Consider the following 18,637-nt stretch of genomic DNA (forward strand, 5'->3'; position numbering starts at 1 on the left):
TTGTATACACCTTTGGTTGTACTTTGTATAGAATATAGAAGTACAACATTCGTGATATGCCGCATCTCTGGGTTGTGTTCGCAACTCGCTGCACGAATTCTGCTCGCTATCAGACGGTTTTGCTACTGCATTATGCTTATCATTTTAATGCCATTTCTTTTCAGTAATCTACATTTCTGTGTGGATTTTTACAGCAATTCATCGCAGCAGCAGCAGCAGCAGCGGCGTCCATGTAATATTAAGCTTTCCACAAAATGAACATACGACACTGTCGGAATGTCAGCAAATAAATAAATAACAAACGTACGAATACCAGTGAACAAGTGTTGATCGTATCTGGATTCAAATTAATGATATGCATCGGCAGTGTTGGTTGTGTTGAATGTTGCGTAGAAACTCGCGACACGTGGGCTATGAGAAGGCTACCGTCGCCCACTTCCTGCAACGGAGGAGGAGGATCAAACTCCACAAACTCCTGAAGCCCTCTCTCCGTGCCGAGCCAGATCCCCACACTGGCATTTAGCTTGTGAACACATTGCCATGCTCAGGAACGTATCCCACGATGTACGTATGTATGTTGAACTTCGTCTAGCACCAAACGTAGCCAATCGTGCTAATCGGAGGTGCAGTAGAAGGACAACAAACGAAGCACAAAACTCAGTTCTAAGGAAATTAGTTTTCAACTAAGATGTTATTGCAACAATTGTGTGATTACAATAGAAAAAACATGGAATACACGAAGTAGGATTTGCATGTAAAGAACCTGCTAATTCACATGAGACACGTCTCGTTGAGACATTTCGCTGTTACCTCTGGATCTTCGTAATTGTGTTCATCGTCGTCGTCGTCCTCCTCCTCCTTGCCTTGCTTTCCATATTCCTCATCGTTGTTGTCCTGAACGAATGAAATGAATGAATTGAAGGACGTCCCGAAAAATGTGGGAAAATCGTGGCACATCAACGACGATAAAATAGCCTTGACCGAATCGGAAATAACTTTTACTTTCCAGAGGATGACGATGGAAAATTTGGATTTTAATTAAATTTTACATGTTTTAACTTTCTCTCTTCACATTTCCGACACACGGTGCATTCGAACAAGAAACGTGCGGTCTTGCAAAGTGGCCAGGAGAGTGGCAGAACCAGGAAATGGGCTCAGTCCATTTTTTTGATTCACTGAACTAAGTCTGCTCATTGAATGTCTCATCGCGTGGAGCTTATCCCTGACCGTGCGTGCCCTCCTCCCGTGCGCCAAAAGCACGGCAATTAAAATGCGTCCAAGCATCTCGGCAGAGGGACCCTCCAGATACAAAAGAGTATTGAAACCGAATCATTCCGTGAGTAAGTACAGCGAGGGAAACAAGTATTTTATCCCCTGCTGATTTTGTACGTTTGCTCACTGACAAATGATCAGTCTATAATTTTAATGGTAGGTTTATTTGAACAGTGAGAGACAGAATAACAACAACAAAATCCAGAAAAACGCACGTCAAAAATGTTATAAATTGATTTGCATTTTAATGAGGGAAATAAGTATTTGACCCCTCTGCAAAACATGACTTAGTACTTGGTGGCAAAACCCTTGTTGGCAATCACAGAGGTCAGACGTTTCTTGTAGTTGGCCACCAGGTTTGCACACATCTCAGGAGGGATTTTTTCCCACTCCTCTTTGCAGATCTTCTCCAAGTCATTAAGGTTGCGAGGCTGATGTTTGGCAACTCGAACCTTCAGCTCCCTCCACAGATTTTCTATGGGATTAAGGTCTGGAGACTGGCTAGGCCACTCCAGGATCTTAATGTGCTTCTTCTTGAGCCACTCCTTTGTTGCCTTGGCCGTGTGTTTTGGGTCATTGTCATGCTGGAATACCCATCCACGACCCATTTTCAATGCCCTGGCTGAGGGAAGGAGGTTCTCACCCAAGATTTGACGGTACATGGCCCCATCCATCGTCCCTTTGATGCGGTGATGTTGTCCTGTCCCCTTAACAGAATAACACCCCCAAAGCATAATGTTTCCACCTCCATGTTTGACGGTGGGGATGGTGTTCTTGGGGTCATAGGCAGCATTCCTCCTCCTCCAAACACGGCGAGTTGAGTTGATGCCAAAGAGCTCCATTTTGGTCTCATCTGACCACAACACTTTCACCCAGTTGTCCTCTGAATCATTCAGATGTTCATTGGCAAACTTCAGACGGGCATGTATATGTGCTTTCTTGAGCAGGGGGACCTTGCGGGCGCTGCAGGATTTCAGTCCTTCACGGCGTAGTGTGTTGCCAACTGTTTTCTTGGTGACTATGGTCCCAGCTGCCTTGAGATCATTGACAAGATCCTCCCGTGTAGTTCTGGGCTGATTCCTCACCGTTCTCATGATCATTGCAACTCCACGAGGTGAGATCTTGCATGGAGCCCCAGGCCGAGGGAGATTGACAGTTCTTTTGTGTTTCTTCCATTTGCGAATAATTGCACCAACTGTTGTCACCTTCTCACCAAGCTGCTTGGCAATGGTCTTGTTGCCCATTCCAGCCTTGTGTAGGTCTACAATCTTGTCCCTGACATCCTTGGAGAGTTCTTTGGTCTTGGCCATGGTGGAGAGTTTGGAATCTGATTGATTGGTTTCTTCTGTGAACAGGTGTCTTTTATACAGGTAACAAGCTGAGATTAGGAGCACTCCCTTTAAGAGTGTGCTCCTAATCTCAGCTCGTTACCTGTATAAAAGACACCTGGGAGCCAGACATCTTTCTGATTGAGAGGGGGTCAAATACTTATTTCCCGCATAAAAATGCAAATCAATTTATAAAAAATTTTACATGCGTTTTTCTGGATTTTTTGTTGTTATTCTGTCTCTCACTGTTCAAATAAACCTACTATTAAAATTATAGACTGATCATTTCTTTGTCAGTGGGCAAACGTACAAAATCAGCAGGGGATCAAATACTTTTTTCCCTCACTGTAAATGACATGAGCATTCACTAGTCTCTTAAGTCCACGCAAACCGACCGACCGTATGTGGAGAGAATGCTTAACTGTTCAATTGGCAACTACTTCAATTGCCTGGGCTCGTAAAGTATCCCACGATGTACGAACTTCTTTAGCACCATACGGAGCCAATCGTGCTACTCGGAGGTGCGGTGGAAAGACAAGAAACTAAGCACAAAACTCAGTTCTAAAGAAATTAGTTTTAAACTAAGATGTTATTGCAACAATTGTGTTATTACAATAGAAAAAGACATGGAATACACTAAGTAGGATTTGTATGTAAAGAACCGGCTAATTCACATGAGACACGTCTCGTTGAGACATTTTGCTGTTACCTCTGGATCTTCGTAATTGTGTTCATCGTCGTCGTCCTCCTCCTCCTTGCTTTGCTTTCCATATTCCTCATCGCTGTTGTCCTGAACGAATGGAACGAATGAAATGAATGGGTTGAAGGACGTCCCGCCTCATGTGGGAAAATCGTGGCACATGAACGATAAAATAGCCCGGAACGACTGGAATAACTTTTTACTTTACAGAGGATGACGATGGAAAATTTGGATCTTCATTTCATTCTACATGTTTTCACTTTCTTTCTTCACATTCACGACACACGGTACATCCGAACAATAAACGTGCAGTCCTGCGTCACAGCTCGCGGGTGTCCCCGTCGTTGGGATTTTTACAGGGGTTGGTTGAAATTTTTTCAAAATGAACGCGGGGTGGGGAGCGAGGGGGGGGCGAGGAAAGGGGAAGGGGGGGAGGTCGGATTGTGAGGGCGCAGTGAAGCTCGCCACGGCGTTCCCTCGCGAGCGTCGCGTGAGACCGCCTGCGGCGCACGTGCGTAAGTGTCGTTGCACGTAAGTGCCGTTCGAGCGCTCATCGGATAACGAGACGATTTTGTTCGAGAACGCCAAGAACGTGATGAGTCGCAACCCACTCTCAGATCACATCTGCCACTCCGACTGACTTATGAGACCACATTTCTTACATCGATACTTTAGGACACTTTAGGACACTTCACTGCCTTGGTAAGGATACATCACAACTTTGGTGAGGTCACATCACACGGTTTCATAATCGTCAAGTTTGCTTTTCTCGATTGATCGTCCTTCATAAGGTGAATCTCATAACTCTGGCCTCGTCTCTGAATGTTACATTATGGGAGAGGCACAATATATTGGCTAGCCATTGAACAAAGACGGTGGCTGCATATCGCGCTTTCAGATGCGCTTCTCGCAGCCGTCTGGAACGCTCTTCCTTCCGATATTAGAAAGCCACTGGAGCTATGCACTTTTAAATCATCATCTAGGTTGACAAACTCATTTCCTTACAACTGGTTTTTGTGTTTAGTTTGTTGTCCTTCCCCTGCACCTCCGATTAGCATGGTCGGCTACGTACGGTGCGAAAGAAGTTCAACATAATACACATTATTTAACTCAGTAATGTTAACCTATGTTGATCGAGAGCAAGTCTAGAACTTGATATATAACCAATTTGTGAGATATATCTTTTATTGCTTACAACGCATTCGTTGGGTCAACATCAAAGCACAGACAACGTCACGCATATGGGAACAATTGGACGTCTTAACGTCGCACGACAGAAGGGCTGGCACGTTTATCATTCGCAGCTCGGAAATGTTATCAGGAAAAATTGCCACATTGCCTTGAGGTTGGCTCAACGAATTAAAAATAACCCCCCGCCTTTCCTTGGTATCAGATCTTTGTCCCGAGGCTGCGCATGTTTGAGTCGCAGCTCCTTTGTGAAGCCCTCCCAGTCCTTGTTAACGCATTTAAACATTTTTTTCGTTCCATTTATTTATTATTTTACCAGGTATGGCCCACTGAGCAATGTGGCTCTTTTTCAGAAGCGACAATGGCAATAAACGATCGTTCAACAAAGTGGCTTATCACGTGAATATTTCAAGCAGCCAAATACTCGAAACGCGTGACGTTAATTCTAAACGCAGGGGAAAAACCCGGAGGACCCGAAGAAAAATCCACGCGACCACGGGGAGAGAGAGAGACATGCAAATTCCAAATACACAGGCGTTAGGGTCGGGATCAAAAGCACGACCTCCTGTATACCAGGCAAGGTAGTTAACATCTCGCCACCGTGGCGGCCCTGCCGCTGATACGTTAGCACTGGTGCACAAGCACGGTGTAACGCAAACACTCGACACGCGCGTCAACAACACTGTGGTCTTGGTAGATAGGAAAATAAATCGATAATATTTGCGACATTTCGGGGCAAAGGCCCTTCTGCATAGTATTGTCTTAACTCGTGGAGCTCACCGTAGAGCCGTTAGCACGCACGGTAACACATCTCCTACCGGCGGTTTAAACACGATGCCGAAGGATGAATACACAGCTCTTTGTCAATCGACGACTACCACATGACCAAGATTGTCTCTCGCCATACTTCGCCACGATTGTGAGCGTTGATTGTTGGAGGCACCGGGACCGGTTCAGATGCAACTCGCCACCGATGCGAGCAGTGGCGGGGTACCAGACTCGTGTCCGGCACGTTTATAACGCAATGCGCTAACTGCTGCGGCCACCGCTGCCATCCACGATGAAACCAATAAAACTCCAGGACGTAATCTCCCGGTGGCAAAATTTGAATATATTAGTCCGTGGATTTTCTGCCTTTGACCAACGACCCAACTTACAGTGTACATGTGCCAAACCTCAGCTCTGCAACATTTGGGCGCCACTGTGGCGAGACGTTAACTACCTTGCCTGGTATGCAGGAGGCCGTGGGTTCGATTCCGACCATAATGCCTGCTGTATATTTGGAGTCTGCATATTCTCCTTGTGGTCGCGCAGATTTTTCTCCTGGTCCTCCGGTTTTTCCCTCCACATTTAGAAACGTGCATTGAAGAATATTTGGCTGCTGCTATGAATTTCAACATGGAAGCCACTTGGCTGAGCTATTATCTGTGGCCAAGTCACTCGTGAAAAACAGCTATATAGCTCAGTGGGCCTTACCTGATCAAATCAATCTTAATTTTAGAACTTTCGTGACTGCAGGAATTATTATTTGTTTCTTTCGGTTAAGTCACGTCTAAAGATAAAATAATAAATTAAATTAAATAATAGAATACGACGTTTCGATTGCAACACAAGCAATCATCATCAGGTATAATGAAATAGCGACATAAAATCTAACCAGAAAACTATAGACAGACATATTAGCAGACAGATATCACCAAGATACATAGCGAGAGCAACACAGGTAACAGAGAGGGGTGATCGTCTCTGTGTGGTGGCCTTAAATAGACAGAGGGGGGGCGGAGGCAGAGAGAGGGAGGAGGGTTAGAGAAAAAATTAGCATATCAATGAGTGGTCAACAGACGTGGTGCTGCGAATGCGATGGCACGGCAAGCAAGCCTGAAAATCAGGAGAAGGACACACTAAAATTAAATAACCTAGTAAAATATCGAAATGTAATGTAATACAACACAGAGGGTCGGTCAACACACAATTAACGCATAGCCTGGTTGATTACGTATTTCAAAGATTGCTAAGTTAGAATTTAAGTGTGAACAATCTAAAGAGAGGACACAGGCAGAGAAAACAAGTCGCCAGAGAGAGAGAAAAAAGATAAGCTTAAAACTTCCCCGTAGAAGTGGTTCAATCTTAATTTTACTTTTAAATTAGAAGTGGATTGAACCACTTCTACGGGGAAGTTTTAAGCTTATCTTTTTTCTCTCTCTCTGGCGACTTGTTTTCTCTGCCTGTGTCCTCTCTTTAGATTGTTCACACTTAAATTCTAACTTAGCAATCTTTGAAATACGTAATCAACCAGGCTATGCGTTAATTGTGTGTTGACCGACCCTCTGTGTTGTATTACATTACATTTTGATCAAATCAAGTTTTAGTCTACATCACTCAGTGCGTCACGACCTGATAACTCCTAGAATTACCCGTATAAACGGTCATCAGAGATCCACAAACAACGGGGATATTCACAGATCCCATTGGCCCTCTACGGCTTAACAAGATTCACACAAATGAGGAGTTTGCTGGGCCGTATATCTTATAACGGACACCTCACTTACCCACAAATGTTGTTAGCAGGCAGCTACAAAGGTCTGCACGGTGCACGAGTGGGTGGGTGGTCAGAATCACGCCCGGCCACCTTTGTCTCACTACTAGAAATGTCTAAACACTGCACCAGGTACTTATTTGAGGTTGAGTAGACCTAGAGGAGGCCCAGGACAGGTTCAGATAATCGTCACCGGTATTTGCCTTGAGCGGCAATTGAACTTGGTGTCGCCGGGTTCGTAGCGCAGCGCCGCGGGCCAATGGACCACCGCTCACTCACCTACTCGCCCATACACCGACGCCTTGAGCCACTCACCCTCCAACACCCCACCTCCCCCCCCCCTCTGCTCACTCACACTTCACCGTTAAAAATAAAATTTCCTCTCCAAAACTCGAGCACCCCAATTGTTGTGGATCAGGTGGGGTCGTTGTGGCCGCTCCACCACAGTGCTTCTCCCCGTTGCGGTGCGGCGCACACCAACCAGCGGTGGACTGCAGTGCCGTGGAAATTTGTTCGCGGAACTCTTGCAAAGACCACTCAGAGGTTCGTCATTTTATTTTTCTGAACCGCGTGGTGGCCCGCTAACATTTGTTTTTGTATTGAGGCTTCACCGTGGGTCTGCCGGGCCCAGAGAGGTTGCGTACCACGGCCCTAACCCGATAAGCGTTCAGATCAACGCCTCGCGTTGAGAGTATTCGCTTGCTGCTTAGACACTTCCACGTGATGAGCCACTTGGTTGAGCTGTCATGTGTGATGGTCGGGCGCTTCTGAAAAAGAGCTACATGGCACCAGTGGGCCTTACCTGGTCAAATAAAAACAATCAAATTTTGATTTAAAGCTTTCGTGACTGCGTGGATTAATATTCTTGGTTCTTTCGGTAAAGTCACCTAGAAGGGAAAAAACAAATATATATATATAAAACAATAAAATCCTCACGACGTTTCGACGGCAACACAAGCAATCATCAAGAACATTTTCTTGCTGTTTTTCACACCTGATGATGATTGCTTGTGTTGCAGTCGAAACGTCGTGAGAATTGTATTGTTTTATATTTTTATTATTTTATTGTTTCCCTTCTACGTGACTTTACCGAAATAACCAAGAATATAAAAACAATCAAATTAGTTGAGTTCCAGCAAGCGCCACCATACTCTGTGTTTTGTAGAGAGCAGCGGTGGTGGGAGTGATGATGATGATGATAATTATCATCATTATAATACTCGTATAATACAACACACAGCAGAACGCCGCCACAATTTGTACTTACAAATTCTTCGTCAGGCCACTCTCCATTCACATCGTCTGCCTTCTGCGAGTCTGTGAAGTGATACGCACAGCAATTACTGCGCTTTAAACAATCACATTTTGTACGAGTTGCTGTATATATTGCAATATCACGTGACATTAGCTGCAAAATAAATCGTGAAATTGCTCTTATCCGTGCCTCCTTACTCTCCCTAGGTCAGGGGGTCGGCAACCAACATAACAAGAAGAGCCATTTTTGTCGAATTCGCAAACAAATATAAAATCTTCATGGTTCTTTCGGTAAAGTCACGTAGAAGGGAAATAATAAAATAATAGAAATAAAACATAATAAAATAAATAATATATTATGGTTTATTATTTTTTTACATAATAAAATAATTATTTTATCGTGGTTATTTTTATTATTTTATTATTTCCCTTCTACTATATCGGCCACAACGCAAGCAGCCGTCCTCAGGTGAAGAACAGGTCTGTCGGAAAGACAGCGTCTGAATGAAACACCACCAAGCTTGGCAGCGTATATTATTATGTTTTATTTTTATTATTTTATTATTTCCCTTCTACGTGACTTTACCGAAAGAACCAAGCAGATGAATCCCTGCAGTCACGAAAGCTTTAAATCGAAATATAAAATCCCTCAATATGTTCAAGAGGCGCAATGCAGTGTGGTGAACACGAGACGGTGCATTGCAAACAACGGTCACGAAGCAGCCCTTAAAGAGCCTTGTGCGGCCCTGGGACCGCAGGTTGCTGACCCCTGCCCTAGTAGCTCAAGAGCCAGCAAAGTCATTGAAGGTGTAGAGGAGTAGAAGAGAGTAGTGGCGTCACGTGCGCTGTCCGGTGCGATGACGTCACGGGACGTGGGGTCACGCGCGCTGGACGGCGCACATGACGACACAGCTCCTCGAGTATAAAGGGGGGAGCCCGTGACGTGAAGTCAAGGGTCGGAGTAGGTTGGAACGGGGGGAGCCAGGGGCAAGAGGATATGACTAGGGGATATAGCACAGCGTCAGGGCTGGACGTGGCTGTGGTCCTCGGTCGGCCGTGTTGGCTGGTCCCACGGCCGGCGCAGAGGAGACGGCACGGGGCAGCCGGCTGTGTCGGGACTCAGTGGGACCTAGCACGGGACCCCTGACCTCTGGGAAGTGGTTCACCCCCCGCCCCCGCACGTGTGTTGTGTAGCCCTTAATAAACTTACGTCTCTGAGTGAGTCGTCGCTAACCCCTCTACAAAGGTATCAACAAGATCTCCCAGGGGCACACTTCAAAGACAATCGGTGGCAGCTGTAACACTTAACTGGTCTGCATTGCGTCTCTCTGTTTGCCAAAGGCGCATTTTGTGTTTCAAGTTAATTTTGTTCGACCAGGGGTGACAACTCGAGTATGGGTCTCATTTGCAAAAGCGACCCTGGGCCACCAATAGTCCATAATAAAAACAAGAAAAAGAGATGACAGAAACGTCAAAAACATACAACTTTGTTGATTGTATTTGCTGCTGAACTGCTGCACGTATTTGCCGTGAAGCAAGCATGTTGCCTGAAACGTTGCCGATAATATATATTTTTCTTTTAAGGCCACGGTGTTCTTGACGAGTGTGATTTGTTTCGGTTTAAAGCTTTCGTGACTGCATAGATTCATATTCTTGGTTCTTTCGGTAAAGTCACGTAGAAGGGAAATAATAAAATAAAAATTAAACAAAATTCTCACGACGTTTCGGCCACAACGCAAGCAGCCGTCCTTAGGTGAAGAACAGGGCTGTCGGAACGACAGCGTCCTAACATTAGGACGAGTGTGATTTGTGTTTGCGAACCACTGCTTACGGCAGCAGCTGGATTACTGCATCGTTTGTTTAAAGCAGAATGCAATACTTACACAATCTCTGCACTCAGTCTAGACACACTGCGGGAAATTAACCAATATACATGAGCCGTTTCATCACTGAAATAAAGCGCTGCGATATTGAAGTCCATTGACCAATGGAATCAAAGTTATTTGACGACATGTCATGATTTGGGCTCACAAATCACTTCAAGAAATTAAAATTTCGTCGCATTTTTTTTTACACGTTGTCGTCTGTACGCATTTTATTCCGGTCGCCTAAATGTACAATTTACGTAACAATTTACACAGATCGTTAATAAAATAAATGTTTTATTTAGCAGGAAAGGCCCACTGAGCTACATAGCTAATTTGCAGCAGCAACCTGGCTATCACGAACGATAGCTCAACGAAGTGGCTTATCATCACGTGGGAATACATAGCAGCCAAATACTCTGAAGGCGTGGTGATGTTGATTCTAAACGTGGAGGGAAAATGATTGATTCTCACACGCTATCTCGACGCGTATCGTGAGAGTCAACATGAATTCTGTTAGAGGAACTGTGGCTCAATTCGTCGTCGTCACGAGCCCAGCATTCGAGGCCATGAGCCCTCTCCAGAAAATAGCAACATTGTGTGCGTAGTGAGCACGTGGTGGGCGCCATCTCAACAGGGGAGCCGCAGCATAACCCAGGGGTGCCAATTCGGCGTGTCAGTAGACACCCATGGCCCACCTACGCTCGCCAACAATTGCTAGAACTAGGAGGGGATGAGCGCGGACATCGATGGCCTTTTGATTTAAAGCGTTCGTGACTGCAGGGATTAATCTTCTTGGTTCTTTCGGTAAAGTCACGTAGAAGGGAAATAATAAAATAATAAAAATAAAACAATAATATACGCTGCCAAGCTTGGTGGTGTTCATTCAGACGCTGTCTTTCCGACAGACCTGTTCTTCACCTGAGGACGGCTGCTTGCGTTGTGGCCGAAACGTCGTGAGAATTGTATTTTATTATGTTTTATTTTTATTATTTTATTATTTCCCTTCTACGTGACTTTACCGAAAGAACCAAGAAGATCGATGCCCTTTTTCACCACGTTTCCATCTGGCATATCCCCCCGCAGCACGTAGGAATCGTTTTATTCATTTACTAGGAAAACCAAAGTTTACGCGAGTTTGTAGTCCACCGTGGCCAACCGTGAAAGTTGAAGGGCCTTTAATTGTGCAAGTTGGTGAACGTAGGTGGAAGTTTTTACACCACTGGAACCTCATTTGCCAATACAAAATATGATCATTGTTTTTTTACCCTTCTATCTGGCAACAAAATTGACGCCTTTTTTACAAGGAGTCATGTTTGCATAGACCACAATACCTGCAGCCATAATGCAAACAGAAAACATAACTCTGATAATATATGCACTGTCCTTGAAGTTGATAGTGCGCCTTTTGGCGTCATCTGGTCCAACCCATGTGAGACTAGGCTCTAAGGAAAGCTGTCTCGGGTGTGGACCAATCAACTTCAAGGACAGTGCATATATTATCATAGTTATGTTTTTTTGTTTGCATTATGGCTGCAGGTATTGTGGTCTATGCAAACATGACTCTTGTAAAAAAGGTGTCAGTTTTGTTGCCAGATAGAAGGGTAAAAAACAATTATCGTAGGTGGAAGTTCTTGCAATGTACCACATCGTGTAGCAGGCCGCAACATCGGTGCGCTGCGCCCTCAGCCACCTCACGATGTCAGTGCATCCCACAGCACAGGCCTGGAGGCTCCACAAAGAGTTGCTCTAGAGCAGGGGTCGACTCCAGAGCTGCGCACGGCTCTTCGAGGACTGCTGCTTCGTGACCTTAGTTATGTCAGGACCACCGTCTCGTATTCACGTGCATTGCGGCTCTTGAAATATTGAGGGGGGGTTTTTACCGAAAAACAAAAAAAATTTCACTTATTGTTATTTTGGTTGCAGACCCCCTGCCTCAGTAGAGCCACAGTCAAGTTCAAGTTCATTTATTAGGTAGAGCCCTGTGAGCCATTCGGTTCTTGAATCGGGTGCAACCGTAACAAACAAAAAACAAAAACATGAACAAGAAAACATCTTAAAGTGACTATGTGACTATGCGCAAACAGAAAATCCAAGAAAAGACGGCGAAATATTGCAGAAAAAGCACCGTACACCAACACTGTGTGCAAAAATCCCAGTGGGATGCAAGTCAAACAACAAGAACCACAAGACAACTTAGATTAAGGCCATCAGTCTAACTCTGTACTACAACAAACAATCACACGAGACGACCTCACCCCGGTGCCAAATAGCAATTGTTTAAAACTGCAACATTTCCCCCCGCATGTGAGTGACTTAATAAACCACACTCACCCATGGGCGTCGGACCGCTGGTAAGCTGGCGGGAAGGCTGCACCGCAGATTGGCCTCTGCCAAATCTGTGGGAATCAAGAAGCGAGGTTATCTGCAGCAGGCACTTGGCAAGCGGAGCTGATGAAAAATAACGGAGAGAGTGTGGAGATTAATTTAACGACGGCGTTTTGGCGACCGTAGCCAAGGGGGACTTTGTTGAACGATGATGTAACCTCCTTTCGGTGATATTTTTGTAGACATTTCACGCGGCGAATGCGGCTACAAACCATGGAACTGGCGTGCGATATTTATCCTCCTGCAAAGCATTTGTCACCAGTTGGCAAATGTGCCACGCGATGATGGCGAAACGCACACAATGATCACAGAGAGAGGAAAAGAGGAGCACAACTCCGCAGAGGTGGCAGGACGCCCTCGCGCAGCCAACAAAGCGACCTTTATATACAAGAATTAAGCTGTAACTTGGTGACCAATACAATTGTCACCCTCAATGGCGAAGGTATTTACAAATGTATGGAATAGCTGCATTGATTGAACCTGAACCTGGCGAATGGTGGAACAACGAATGTATACGTCGTTACTCCAACTACTGTTGCTAATGTCGAGGCCCGGATGGACATCGTCTCGGGTGATATCTATGGGACCTTTTTTTCGCCAGTATTAAAGTATGAAAAGTAAGAAGAGGTTTTACCCTTTTTTGCATTAAAACAGGAGGTATTAAGACGTTTAAACACCAAGTAGAAACCTTTTGCAACGAAACAACTTTGCATTAACGACACGTACTTGTGGTGAACATGCAAACAAACATGCTCTGATAATAATAATAAATATGATAATTGTTTTTTTACCCTTTAATCTGGCAACAAAACTGACACCTTTTTTTACAAGGAGTCATGTTTGCATTGACCACAATACCTTCAGTCGGAATGCAAACAAAAAACACAACTCTGATAATGTATGCACTGTCCTTAAAGTTGATTGGTCCACACCCGAGACAGCTTTCCTTAGAGCCTAGTCTCACATGGTGTTGGACCAGATGACGCCAAAAGGTGCACAACTCAAAGACAATGCACCATCAGGGTATGAGAGCTCGGGGTAAGCATTTACACCATTGGAACCTCATTTGCCAGTAGCTGATTGTCCTACACCAGAGACATCCTTCTATAAGGCGAACAGTAACAATGCATCAAGGCATTCATAGCTCATGGTGATCAGCGATATTCATTCATAGGATACCTTGTTTTGTACCGTCCCCATCCCTTCATTCCCTTGCGTTCTCTGCCGGATAATATTCACGTGAAGTTAGCGAGTGGCGGGGGAGCCGATACCCAGGGGCTTTGCCACCTACGAGTGGCAGCACAATTCCCCAGCGCGGTTCCCCAGCACTTTTGGTGATTGGGCTTTTGCTAGCGTGGCACCCAAGCTATGGAATGCCTTGCCACTTGAAATCCCAGCCTTGCCACTTGAAATCAGGCAATCGGAGACAGTAGATATATTTTTAAGTCTGCTTTGAAAACCCATTTCTTTAATTTGGTCGGTTGCCCTGGTTCTGTTTTTGTTTCCTGCTTACCATGCATTGTGCTTTGGGTACCTAGGATGGAATGCGCACTCTACATTTTAATTATTGTTACTATTCATATTCCTCAGTACTATGCCTCAGCGGCGACACTTTCTTAAGTCGAGGATATGGCCCCAACTTTGGTAAGTCGAGGATATGGCCCCAAGGAAGGGAAATTAGTAAGAGAGTCGTTTGAACGTAAACGATCGCTTTACACGACCGCCATAACTCCACTGAGCACACGCGAAAAAAAACCCGAGGGGAATCCACGCAACGCACGTCAAATTAATCATAGCGTCGTTGTACAGAATATAAATTCGAATAAATAAATGCGAGGACAGTACGAGTCTCCACATATTCACATATTCCTTGTCCGTAAGATCGTCAGTTCACCTGCATCGATTCATGCAAAGCCTGACTGCGGATAAGAAAATGAATGTCGGTAACCGGTGCAGAGTTTGCTTGTCTTGAAACAACGCGAATGAAATGATGCACTGCCTGAAGAAAGGCCACTCGGCTGATGGGTTGTGGAAGAAATACGTTTGTCCGTTTTAAGTGGGAAGGCAATGATTATGCAGGCATGTTATCATCTTATTTATCACGTGACATGTGGATAAGCTGGCAAATCAGGGAGCGACCGGGAGGTGAACATACATTAGTAGCAATGATGCCATAGAATACGAAAACTAAGTTTCAGAAAAGCATTGATAAACTACACATTTTACAATAAAACTCATTTACACTGTGAAATAAACTCAATTACATTGTGACATTAACACATTTCTTTAGAACTGCTTGTTGTTGTTGTGTTTTTGTATTCCCCTCCACGTTTTTAGCACGGGTAAAATACAACTCAAGATTGCAAATGTCGTGGTTAAACTCATTCATAGCGCACGCATGGATCGCGTGCATCGCGTGCACGCTGTAACGCGTACACACATGCATCGTGTACACGCTGTAACGACTAATGATTGGCAGCCATTCGTTAATTCACTGCTTGTTATTAGAGCCCTCCGACCCACGCACACACATACCGTGTTGGTCATGAGGGGGGTTGTTTGACCATACTTCACTGCACTGGGTCAGTGTGGATTGAGTTAAAGCTGGCGTAACACTGAGTTCAGTTATTCTTATTATCACTCACGGCCGATGTCAGCCGTGGGACAGGAATGGAACTTGTGCCACCAGGTTAATCTTGCAGTGCACTAACCGCTTTATATATATGGATATTGTCTCGGTCTGGGAAATCATATTGATGAGTGCTTTATGTATGTGTAATACATCGTGAGATACATACCTGTCAACCCATTATCAGAGCCTACCTTATTACAGACCAATTAACACCTTATTGTTCACCCCGTGCCCTTTTAAATCTCAACGTTCATCCTACAAAATCCCATCACAAGGGAGAAACACAAACAAATAGACAAAAAAATATTTTGCCCGTATTGTGAAACGGCTGTATGCCGTATGGACCTGAAATCTCAATTTCCTATACAAGAATACTGATAAACCGTATGGGTTGACAAGTATGGAGATATGTGTGTGTGAACATGGCTCCTACATGCATAACGAACGTACACTTTATATGCGCTCGTCACAGTACGGTCAGGAGCAAAAGTATACAGACCGTAAATTGTAAATAATACTCCAAATATCACCGTCAAGGAAATGTTCTGTCGATGCACTGCATTGCTTTATTCACTTGACAAGTGTGGCAATCAGCGATTCCACAGACGCTCACAAATGTTCACGCTAGTGAAGTGAATTGAAGGGAAATGTTGGGGGGTTATTTCGTTGCGTAGAACGTGCGTACTTGGAGGGACAGATATGGGAAGGGAGTTGCAAAGCTATTGTCCGATTATTTTTTTCAGCTACTTCTACTCTCGAAAGCGACGCTAATAATTATTTTGTGTTCTGTATGAAGTTTTGCATGGAACACTTTGGCCCTCCTTATTCAAGAAAGATGATCCTTGCCTCTAAAAACTGGGCCGTTCCACCGGCATTAGTTCAAGCAAGGCTGACGCTGCTGGTCAAGCACCGAATGTCAAAACTGGTCCAAAGAGTTTTTGCTCTTGTTGAACCAATGCAGCTGAAATTGTGCACTACCAGAAGGCCGTGGCAGATGGAATGTGTACAAAACAATGTTTTTTTGTAATGTGGAAGGCCATTTTAGCTCAAGGGAACTCAGAGCTCACGCTGGTGAAATGCTTGGGAGAATGGAGTTAAGAGAACTCTGTGGAAGACCAATGGTAGCTCGGTGTGTCTCCAGACAGGTACCGCTTGGAGCGGTTGTGTATTTGTGTTGGTGGTAACGGGGAATTGTGCAGCGGCGAGCGGTGATGAATCTCGCCATTTGCGTTTGTCATCTTCTCTCCAAACTCATCTCGCTTGCTTGACGGTGATGGGCTGTAATTATGACCACCCTTGGAAGTTTAGGCTTGAACCTCGGGAGACAATTGGGAAATGTTATTTTCCACATCGGAGGGGGTTTTTTTCTCCCTAGACTCTTCGTTTCTTGCTAAAATGACCATCATTCTTATCATTCTTGTTATCATTATTCAATAATTCCCCTTTGTCTTCCCCATGCAATGATACCTCATTACTTTTCCCACCCCCCAGCTGTGACCAGGCCTAGGGCCTATCCCAACTCCTCCTTAACACTCCCTCCTGTTCTACTGTCACTAAAGCTAAATCACCACTTTTAATAATACCAATTCCTCCTCGCAACCCCTTATCATCTTGTTTTCAATTTTTATAATTGCTGCAAAAGCACCTCGGAGAAAGCGGTTATATAAATGTTGATAAAATTTTCTATATACTAGCAAATAACGCTGAACAAGCGTGGAGCGATACACCAGGGCTAGTAGGCACTTCTGTTTCGTAGGCCTTCAGTGATAACTCTCTGCAAGTTGTTACTGCTGCCCCTACGCTTGTTTCACGCGTACTTCGCCCAGCCGCGCACTTATTCCCTTGCACTACTCTCCATTGAGAAATGAGGCGTCATTGCAAAATTTGCAATGAACAAACATCTCGAAAAGTTAATCTCGTGTGTTAATTCCTCTCTCACCTTACGAGAAAAAAAACCCGATTGACATGAATCTGCCTCTTTGTCGACACACTGTGCTTAGACTTGCGATATAAATATTACTCAAGAAGATATCTTGATATTTTTTTTTAAATCATACAAACAAAACATGGTCAACGCCTTTTTTTCGTAGTCCCTTTAGTTTTCGTAGGCCCTAGGCACCGTGCCTACTGTGTCCTATTGGATATGGCCCTGCGATAGACCCTCAAAATGAGGGAGCTGACGGGGGTGTCTGGGCTCGCTGCTCTACCACGGGAGCAGTATTCTTAAACCGGAGGCCGGAAAATGACAATGTATTCACATCCTCTGGTTTTCTTTCTTAATCGAGGTTCCACCTCTAATTTTTCAACGAGAGAGCTAGCCTGCTATAGAATTAGCTATCATACTATATAGCTAGCTTGATCCATAATAGAGTTGTTTTGGGTTAGATCGCGTAAATATATCAATGTGTCGTTAAAGCCGCTACTACCTGATACAGCCAGTCAGTAAGGTTTATCACGTAAACAGAACATGCCCACAAACAAACACCTGTATGAGGATAATGGTCGTGAAAGCCACTGATACATCTGAACGGCCACTGCTACATCTGCGCCTCTACATAAGGAACGAAACAGGTGAAGTTCTCCACAAATCTGGCTATCGCCTGATGAAGCTGGTTGTAATTACTGGCGAAACGTCGTACTCAGATTGTAAATGTTGTGGCTTGGCTCTCCAACACACCGGTTAGTGCTGTACTAGTGACGAATTGGCCACGTTCTGTTTACGTGACAACCCTTACTAGTTGGCTGTGTCGGGTGGTGGCGGGTTTAACGACACATTTATATATTTACGCGATCTAACCCAAAAAACCTCTATTACGGATTATATTGGACGCGAAAGCCTCCGTGTTAAGCTAGCCTAATTTAGGATTAGACATACTATATAGCTAGTCTGCTGTAGTATTAGTTATACTATATAGCTAGCCTGCTATAGGATTAGCTGCCATACTAAATAGCTAGCCTACTGTGGGATTAGCTATCATACTAAATAGCTATCCTGCTGTAGTATTAGTTATACTAAATAGCTAGCCTGCTGTGGGATTAGCTGCCATACTAAATAGCTAGCCTGCTGTAGTATTAGCCATACTAAATAGCTAGCCTGCTGTGGGATTAGCTATCATACTAAATAGCTAGCCTGCTATACAGTAGACAGTTTGCTATAGGATTAGTGAGTCTAGTCCTGAAAGACCCTGCCCCACGATTCGCCTGCTCTACACGTGGTACCGTTTCGCGCAAAGACGAAAGGATGTTACACAACGCGACCAGGTGGCGTTTGAGTCGGCTGTGTTGCACTCCCAGTGCCTATGACGGCCATGAGTTAGTGCAGTGGACACGACATTAACGGGGATATCAATTGGTTTGGAGATTCTCCTCCGGTGAGCTTACACAACGATAATACTGTATTCATAATCAACGTTTTTGGGTTAGATCGCGTTATTTATAAATGTGTCGTAACCCTCCACCACTCGACACGGCCAA

General features: G+C 44.6%; 1 protein-coding gene across 3 annotated transcripts in view; it reads right to left on the bottom strand.

The window, feature by feature from the left end:
* Positions 1-18,637, bottom strand: part of LOC144727240 (uncharacterized) — a 63,211-nt gene that overhangs the window by 34,512 nt on the left and 10,062 nt on the right. For all 3 annotated transcript variants that reach the window (XM_078605924.1, XM_078605926.1, XM_078605923.1), the window contains exons 3-6: positions 12,478-12,542; positions 8,292-8,341; positions 3,310-3,390; positions 811-894 (exon numbers count right to left, since the gene is read on the bottom strand). In XM_078605924.1, coding sequence (XP_078462050.1) covers positions 811-894; positions 3,310-3,390; positions 8,292-8,341; positions 12,478-12,542 — 280 coding nt within the window. The remainder of the gene's footprint in view (positions 1-810; positions 895-3,309; positions 3,391-8,291; positions 8,342-12,477; positions 12,543-18,637) is intronic.

Source organism: Lampetra planeri, chromosome 25, assembly GCF_965212315.1.
Source record: "Lampetra planeri chromosome 25, kcLamPlan1.2.h2, whole genome shotgun sequence".
Lineage (NCBI taxonomy): Eukaryota > Metazoa > Chordata > Hyperoartia > Petromyzontiformes > Petromyzontidae > Lampetra > Lampetra planeri.